At 37.2% G+C, this 8,902-nt stretch overlaps 1 protein-coding gene across 4 annotated transcripts; it reads right to left on the bottom strand.

Moving 5' to 3' along the window:
- Positions 1-3,966, bottom strand: LOC104806471 (coronatine-insensitive protein 1-like). 4 transcript variants are annotated; one of them, XM_010531393.2, is made up of 3 exons: positions 3,853-3,963; positions 3,105-3,753; positions 1-466 (listed from the first exon to the last, which is right to left on the bottom strand). In XM_010531393.2, exons 2-3 carry the CDS (start codon positions 3,590-3,592, stop codon positions 316-318), a joined length of 639 nt encoding a protein of 212 aa, XP_010529695.1. In that variant the 5' UTR covers positions 3,593-3,753; positions 3,853-3,963; the 3' UTR covers positions 1-315. The 4 variants fall into 4 exon arrangements, with proteins under 4 accessions (XP_010529695.1, XP_010529694.1, XP_010529696.1 ...); XM_010531394.2 differs by having other exon boundaries at positions 4-220; positions 346-466; positions 3,105-3,966; XM_010531392.2 differs by having other exon boundaries at positions 3,105-3,966.
- Between the last annotated feature and the right edge of the window lie 4,936 nt (positions 3,967-8,902).

The raw sequence follows: 8,902 nt of genomic DNA, 5'->3' as shown, positions 1-8,902 counted from the left end.
GCTTCCAACCTCAAAACCAATGTTCTGATGGCTCCTCTTGCGATTTGTCTATTTCTTGTTGTCTCCTCATCCGCAAGATTTACCATCAAACCTTTAGAATCTGAAATCGAACACATCTGCTCGAGGGCAACAAATCCTGGGTTTTGTCTGAAGTTCTTAAAATCGAAACCCGAGACAACGAAAGCAGATCTTCTCAGCCTTGCCAAACTCATCATCGATTCTGCACGCCAAATCGCAACAGAAACACGAAAACATATCGATTTGAACATCGAGAAAGCAACTGATCTTTCCTCAAAGGGTGTCTACAAGAATATCTCAGGGGAATATGGCCTTGCTCTGTATTACCTTGACGATGCCCTCAAGTGTTTGGCGAGAGGAGACGGAGACACTCTGATCAGAGAAGCCTCGGGTGTTATGCATCAGGCACTCAACTGCATGGATACTTTGGCCGCGTTCAAGCTCTCGCCTGATCCATCCTCGATCATTAAAGAAATGGAATATTTGTACAATGTTTCAGACATTATCTTGATCATCTCCGCCATGATGCAACACAAATAGGATTATTCACGTCTTTTTTGTGCTAAAGCGATAGTTACCAAGATGTATGTTGGTTCGATATAAGTTCAGTTTGGATCTTTTGGTTTTATAAAAATATATACCAATCGGTTATAATATTATGATCTTTCAAAATCTCTCCCCTTAGATCCCTTTGGTTTTTGAGTGTTCAAATTTTCGGAGAAGTTGAATAAGTTCAATTTGAGTTTTACTTTATGAGCGTAAGATATTATAGACAAATATATTATGCAGTATAGGACTACGTAGTGTTTTAGGTTAATGAATTAAACGAGTTTGTTGGCTCTTATGGTTTGATAATCTTTCAAACTCTTGGAGCCCCGATGGTGGTATTATTGATTTTCCTATTTTACTTATCCTTAGCAAACCCTAAAATACGTAGACATCTAACATAGTTTGTAAAACTCATCTATTTAAAAAGATATGACCATTTTTGTAATAACCCAAAAATTTTATGATCGAATCGGATGAAGAATAGATTATTCGAATCGAGAGTTCACGGGGAAAACCTCAATTATGGGCTGAATCTATATCATCCGGACCAAGTAGGCAGCACGAGAAGGAAGAAAGGGAAGAAGAGTGTGGTCTGTTCGGACCACAATTCAGTCTGAGTCGGACTAAGATGAAGCAGAACGGATCGAATTGAGAGTTAGTTCATCCGGTCCGTCGAAGGGTGAAAAATCTGACGAAACATTTCACCCATTCTGTTGAACCACCACCATAATTTCTTCTTTTTACCACTGTGACACCTCCTACTTGGGGGATTAACCTTAGTTTAATCGGTAGCAAAACACTCTCTCTTTCTCTCCCTTGCGAATCTGAGGACCTTCGCAGAACGTGAAGCTCCCTTGTTCAGTAAAACACTCTCTCTTTCTGTAACGTGAACCAGTTCGCTTACCTCTGCCATTAACAACGTTGGTTCTAAATATGTGATTGGTGAAGTTTCAGACCATTGGACCAAAAGGACTGATGGTAAACCATTCAGACTAAGTTTACAGAATTTCCTGGGAAGAAGATGAAGTTGGAACGTGCAAACTAGTGTCCAGACCATCCGGTTTAGAACGTAGTCCTAGGCGGTCTGGAACGTAGACCGTATGGTCTACCTTATCTTTTCACGCCGAGAGATTATTGTATCAGACTAAGTAGAACCAGACTGGTCCGGGGCAGACCAAAGCATGGTCCGAGACTTCATATCGGACCTAAAAACCGGGAAATAGATGGTTTGAGCTAGACTAACTTTTAGTTCGGCAGAATTGACCAATGGAATCCATAATCGTAATAAACAAGTAACCGAAATAGAGGTACGGACAGGTAAGTGTACAACCTTAGGACAAGTAGAATTGATAATCCGGTTTGGCCGAAACCCACTTTGACCGGACTGAAGGTTAATTAAAACAAACCTACTTAAGAAATAAGAATGAAGGACTAAGACTAATATAAAAAATGTGTTTGTATGTGATAACATCCGTTTTTTACGTTATTTTTCTATGGTTTTATTTGCATTTCACCTCTCTTTTCCGTACATATTTAGATTTAGATTGCATTTTAGGTACAAATATCGTTTTCTTTGCTCTTTGATGTCAATTGAGGAATATTCGCGTAACTGGACAAAAACAGAGCTAAAACAGTGTTTTCGGAGCTTAAATGGACCAAGTGGATAATCACGGACGAGCTAAGGATGGCCGCGGACTTGCCACAAGCGAGAAACAGACTTAGGAGTAAAACAGGAAGAATCTCGATGTTGAGAACTTTGATATCGACGTTGAATAACCTTGATATCGACGTTCCATGTCAGCGCGAGATCAGACTTCAATTCCCAATCTCGATGTTCCACAACATCGATATCGACGTCCCGAAAACCTTGAGATCTGAGCAGTCCCCATATCGTCTTTTAACAACATTGATATCGACGTTCTAGAACCTAGAGATCGCCACATTTGGAAAGAATATCAATGTTGGACAACATCGATATCGATGTTCCCAATATCGATATTTCTGAAGTTCTATAAAAAGAATCGTACAAAAACCGAGAGGGGGTTTGCACATTTTCACAGTTTTTGATACTTTTCGTATGTACTTGAGTGTTCTCGACATTTTGGAGACGAATTGCACAAGCTCAATCATCAAGAAAAAGAACCAAGAATCTACTGTAGTTCAACTTAAGGATGCAAGCCTGTCCTAGATTCCATCATTTCTGACCCACTACCTCCACAGCCAAAATCATTGGTGTAGAAAAGAATCAAAAAGGCTGCAAAGTTTTTGGGAAAGATACCATTTTGGTATTACTAATTATCAACTCATCAAAGGGATACAAATGGACAATACCACATATCAAGCATCAGATTAGCAGCTATCACATCTTTCGTAAGTAAACAATTTCCAGCCCTTGATTGTTAACACTTTTCTACGTCAGGCTGTTGAAAATGAAGAGATAAAGATCAAAAGCGGAATCTAAAACACATCGATGGATATCAGAATAATTCTCTCCATGGATGTGGATCAAACTCAAAAAGGCAGGGAAAATCACAAACCTACAATGTCGAGCAAGGCTCAAAAGCCAATCAGTAGAGAACCCAGAACACTTATGGAGCTTCAAAACCTCGAGCTCGTCTTTTCTGGCCTTCGCCAGAAGATCAAGGTCCAAGTCGCTGACTATCATACGCCGGAAGTGAACCGATTTGAGCTGCCGGAAAGAGGCCGCGATCTCGTTCACCCAAGGGGTAACATACCCTCCCCAGTTCTCCGGAATCAGATTAAACATGGCGGCTCTGGGCTTGCCCTTCAGCTTCATCAACCTCAGATTTGAGAAGCGGCGGCTCAGGCAGTCGGACTTCGCCGTGTAGCAGAGAGACAACGTCACGTGCTCCCTCGTCTCGGCGTCGACCTTGCACCATCTCCGGCACACCAGCGACGCGTAATCACGGTCCTTGGGGTCGGTTATGTACGGTATCACTTGCTCGATGACGCCATCTATCGTCACGCCACTCGACCTACACCTCTTGTTATCGGAATCCTCCATCGCCAACACCACCACCAAACAGATCAAAAACCCAATCAAATCCTGAGAGAATCGCTCACTCAGTCAAAACATCTCGTAGATTCAGGTCATATTCCGATTGATTTCAGTACCTAGATCGTTCCCTAATAGGAAAAGAGAACTGATTCCGAGCAACTCGACCACTGAAAAACGAGAAAAATACCAGGCTCCCTGGGTTATGACAGAGGATAGGTACTCGAATTGACAATACCGAGAAAGGACGAAGAGAGAGCAGAGTCGACCATGGATTGATAACACCAAGACGATGAGAAAGGAGAGGGGAGGAACAGAGAGAGAACAAGAACAAGGAAGAGAGGACAGGAAAGACAAAGAAAGAGAGAGAGATGACTTCGTGCCCTAACTTCCCAGATTGATTTGGGATTGTGGAGTTTTTTTTTTAATTACAAAATTTTCATTAATTGTTTAATAATATTAAATCTGATGTGGATCGCACGTGGCAAAATAACATGATGTGGCTGGACATGAAAACGTAACCGTAAACGAAACGTCATTGACAGAGATTTAATGCCCTTTTCACCTGTGATGGAAATTGTTATTAATTCAGTGATTTTTTTGCGTAGAAAAATAATGTCATTTTTCCTAATAATAATAGTAATAAATTGGGAAGTACAATTCTTTTTATCCGTTAGTTCGCTGAGTTTATTATAAATTATATGGGATATCGTCATAAAAACCCTGTATTTTTACCAGATCAACGAAAAAATTCTGTACTTTTTTATTTACCAATTAAACCCTATATTTGGTATGATTAACCAATAAAACTCCAAACTTGTTAATAATTCACCGAAACCCTCCTGCGACTGCCAACTCAAACAAAAATGATGATGTGACAATAACTTGGTTTTCAAGTTATGCACACATCATCATTACAAACAAAAATAAATTACATAATTTATTTAAATTAATTTATATACATATAAATTCACATATATATATATATATTAAATACAAAATTACTTTATTAGTTGTATATATATATATATATATATATATTACATGTATAACTAATATATATACATATATATATTATTTTTAATAGATATATTATATGTGTATATGTTAGTTATATTTATTTTTATTTATATATATATATATATTATTTTTAATATAATTTATGATATATATATATGTTTTATTAGTTATAAGTAATTTTATATTTAATATATATATGTGTGTGAATTTATATGTATATAAATTAATTTAAATAAATTATGTAATTTATTTTTGTTTGAAATGATGATGTGTCATAATTTTGATGATGTGTACATAACTTGGAAGCCAAGTCATTGCCACATCATCATTTTTATTTGAATTGGCAGACGCGGAAGGTTTTCGGTGAATTATTAACAAGTTTGGGGTTTTATTGGTTAATCATACCAAGTATAGGATTTAATTGGTAAGCAAAAAAAAAGTATAGAGTTTTTTCTTTGACCTGGGAAGAGTACAGGGTTTTTATGGTGATTTATCCTAAATTATATGACTGGGAAGTACAATTCTTTTTATTTATTTATAAATTTACTATTTCATTTCATCAAAACTCTCAGGATCACATATAAAATAATTTATAATAAAGTGGCAAAATATTAAATTAGATTAAAATAAGAAAAAAATGAAATATGTATAGATAGCGAAAATGGAATGGATCTAAATTGAACATGTTCACATGATGAACCAATTATTCATTGAAAAAACAACTATATCTATTCCAAATATATCAAATATTCACGCGTCTCGAATTATTTTCATTTTTCATCGTATCAAAAACTATTCTTTAACAGAACAAACACTAAAACAAATTGCGTATAAAAAAGAAGATAAACTCATCGCATGTGAAAACGGCATTACCTCCGATGATAAATAAGACACCGAGTATTCACGTAAACATTATTCTCTCTAATCAAAACCATGTATGTCACCACTCTCTCCGCCATCCTCGTTACTCTATGCGTAATGCCTATTTTCTCCATCTCTTCTTCTTCCGACAATGTCGCGCTTGTCTTGACAGTAGACTTGCGTGGCATGGGAAATTTTACTAGCATCCAGAAAGCTGTTGACGCAGTTCCTAAGATGAACCTTTACACAACTCTTCTTATAGTGAATTCTGGTATTTACAGGCAATTTTTTTTAATGTCTCCACTTATTTTTTCTTTGGAAAACAGAATATCCTTACCAATGAAATGTTTGGAGAAAATCAAGAAAGTTTATCTATTTTCTTGTGTAGATCATCCATCCGTTTCATAACAAAACAGTTGAAACGTCAGACTTCTAACAAAAAAAATCAAGTGAGAAATCACTCATAGCTGTTTTTGTTCTTTTCTTGGTCTTTTCGGTCAGTTCATACTGTCTTTGGTTCGGTCGGTCTGGCCCATGGACCGACCGGTCTGGAGTCCTAGAAATGTGTTTTCGTGCGATTTTTCGCCCGTTTTGACTCGTTCCAACCCAATTTTTAGTATGACTTCTCCTTTATCCATTTTTAGGTCTTCTTGAACGTCCATCGACTTCGAATCCTTCTCAGACTTATTATTCGTGCTCTTTTTATTTAATTACTTATTCCTTAAAAATAATTAAATATTTCTTACAGAATTCAGAGTATTATAAATCCGTACGTAATATACACATATATATAGTTTAGTAAAAAAATATTTTATAATACTCAGTTCTCAGTTTAAGGATGATCAAAAGCGGATTAGTTATATATATAAACACAATCTATTATAGTCCATACATGGATGTGCACTACTTGTACACTATTTATGCAATACTTGTGCATTATTTGTGCACTACTTATGTGTCTTGATTGATAACTTGAAAATCGCGAGGAAGAAGATGAACAATGCCCAGACCGATGGACAGACCGGTCTAACGTCTGGGCAGGAAAAAAAAGAAGAAAAGAAAAAGAGAAATGCGGACCAGGGTTCGAACCAGGTCTAGACCGACCGGTCTGATCCCGGACGGAGGAGAGAAAAAAAGCCAAAACGGCTGGACCGTTCGGTCCAAACCGAATCCTTGATTAATTTCATGCTTGATCGATTATGATCTGATCAAGTAATGGTATTCAAAAACTGGATTGGATAGTAATCTGTGTGAATTCTGATTTGGTGTTGGACTTTCTTCATCTATTAAGAGAGCTAGTGTGAAAGGTGTTGCTAACATGGAACTATCTTTAACCTAGGTCAAAAAGATTTGTCCCAATGATCCCGATGCCTCGAGAAAGCTGAAGGAATGTGAGAAACAAGTGATCAAACCCAAATTTATAGAGACGATTTCTGTACCTTAATCTGAAGGGCGCTCAATAGCCGATTCCATCGACTACCAAACAATAGGTATTCAAATCTCTAACACATTGGACTCGAAGACAATCATTGTTATAGAGTCCAAATAATGTAATAAAATCAGGGGGCAGTTGGTAAAATATACCCAAACAAAAACGAAATTTGCAAAATATCTCACAAAAAATAACTTTTATATACTATATTTTTTTTCTAAATACCGAAACTATCCTTCACAATATTTCTCTATGATTGTGTGATAACCTAACTTTTAGAAATCGGTAAATTTTGCTTTCTCCAATATTTTCTCTATCTCCTCTATTTCTTATATAGTTTATATAATCTATTCAAATACTCTTCTCGTTGATTTTTTTCCTGTGATATTCTGATCATTTTTTTGTATGCACATAAGGTGTTTGATGAAATGTCTGTAACAGAAAACTGCGGTAGATGACCTGCCATCTATGAAATATGACATGCGCTATGCGTTAAATGACTTACGGTCTGGCAGATGACCTGTGACATGCTGCAAATGACCTGCGGTCTGCGGCAGGTCATTTGGCTTGTGGCACGTCATTTGGCATGCAACAGGTCATTTGGCAGATCATTTGGCATGCGTAGGTCATTTAGCCTGCATCAGGTCATTTGGCAGGTCATTCGGCATGCGGCAGATCATTTAGCCTACAGTAGGTCATTTGGCAGGTCATTTGGCCTACGGCAAGTCACTATGACTACGACCAGATAATTGCGATTGTGATTTCATTACGACTATATAACTAAGACTACGACCAGATAATTGCGATCGTCATTTCACTACGACTAGATAACTATGACTACGATCAAATAATTGCGATCGTGATTTCACTACGACTAGATAATTACGACTACGACCAGATAATTGCGACCGTGATTTTACTACGACTAGATAATTATGACTACGACTAGGTAACTACGACTACGACTAGATAAGTGTTTTTTCATGTATGTGGAGGAAAACAAAATTCATGCAAGTATTTTTTGTGACAATCTATTTTTTAGAAATCGGAACATTTTGCTATTTGATCTTATTTTTTTCTCCAACATTTTCTCTATCTCCTCTATTTCTTATAGTTTATCTAATCTATTCAAATACTCTTCTGGTTGATTTATTTTTCTGTGATATTCTGATCATTTTTTTGTATGCACATAAGGTGTTTGATGAAATATCTGTAAAAGAAAATTGTAGAAGATAACTTGCCGTGTGACACCCGTAACCCGTGTACAGTATACGGGCTGTGCCACATGGACAATAGTAATAAAATAATAATAATGTGGAAGCAAAAATACGAAATCCAAAAACATTTTAAATAAACCAGAGTAAGCAGCGGAAAATACAACGGGCGATCAGTATCGCAAAATAACACATGTCCGAATAGTTATAATTTAACCGTACAAAATGCGGGAAATACAAGTCTCGTCACCCAAAATGTAAATCCCGTACATGATGCTGTCTCTCTCAGGTCGTCGTCTGCCGGATGCGCTAGGCGTAATCCTCGTGATCTGAAAAATGTAAACCACGAGGGCTAAGCACAACTGCTTAGTGAGTAGCCCGGGTTGAACCCGGAAATCCCGTTCCCAACGAGAACGGTACAGTCGACATTTCCATGAAAACACATGCAATAAGTAACACACAGTAGCACATCAATAGCAAACACAAACACGCCCGTATGGAATCCACCATAAGGCTTAGCCATATACCCTGGTCAAATCCATGACCAGGAGCGAATCCACGCCCGTCACCCGCGTGACGTTGGCCATCGCATCACATGCGATCGTGCGCGTCTCCTGCGCCCGTCACTCTCGTGACTACCGATGTCGAGTCCACGACACAACGGAAATACAATCATATCCCTGTGTATATATGTATATACATATATATTTGTATAAATGCATGTATATATGTGTATATTTTTATTTGATATATATAGATATATATATACATAGAAGTATTTATGTTTATATT

This window comes from Tarenaya hassleriana, unplaced genomic scaffold, assembly GCF_000463585.1.
Source record: "Tarenaya hassleriana unplaced genomic scaffold, ASM46358v1 Cleome12, whole genome shotgun sequence".
NCBI lineage: Eukaryota > Viridiplantae > Streptophyta > Magnoliopsida > Brassicales > Cleomaceae > Tarenaya > Tarenaya hassleriana.
The sequence above is the reverse complement of the archived record's forward strand: the minus strand, read 5'-3'. Positions and strand labels throughout refer to the sequence as shown.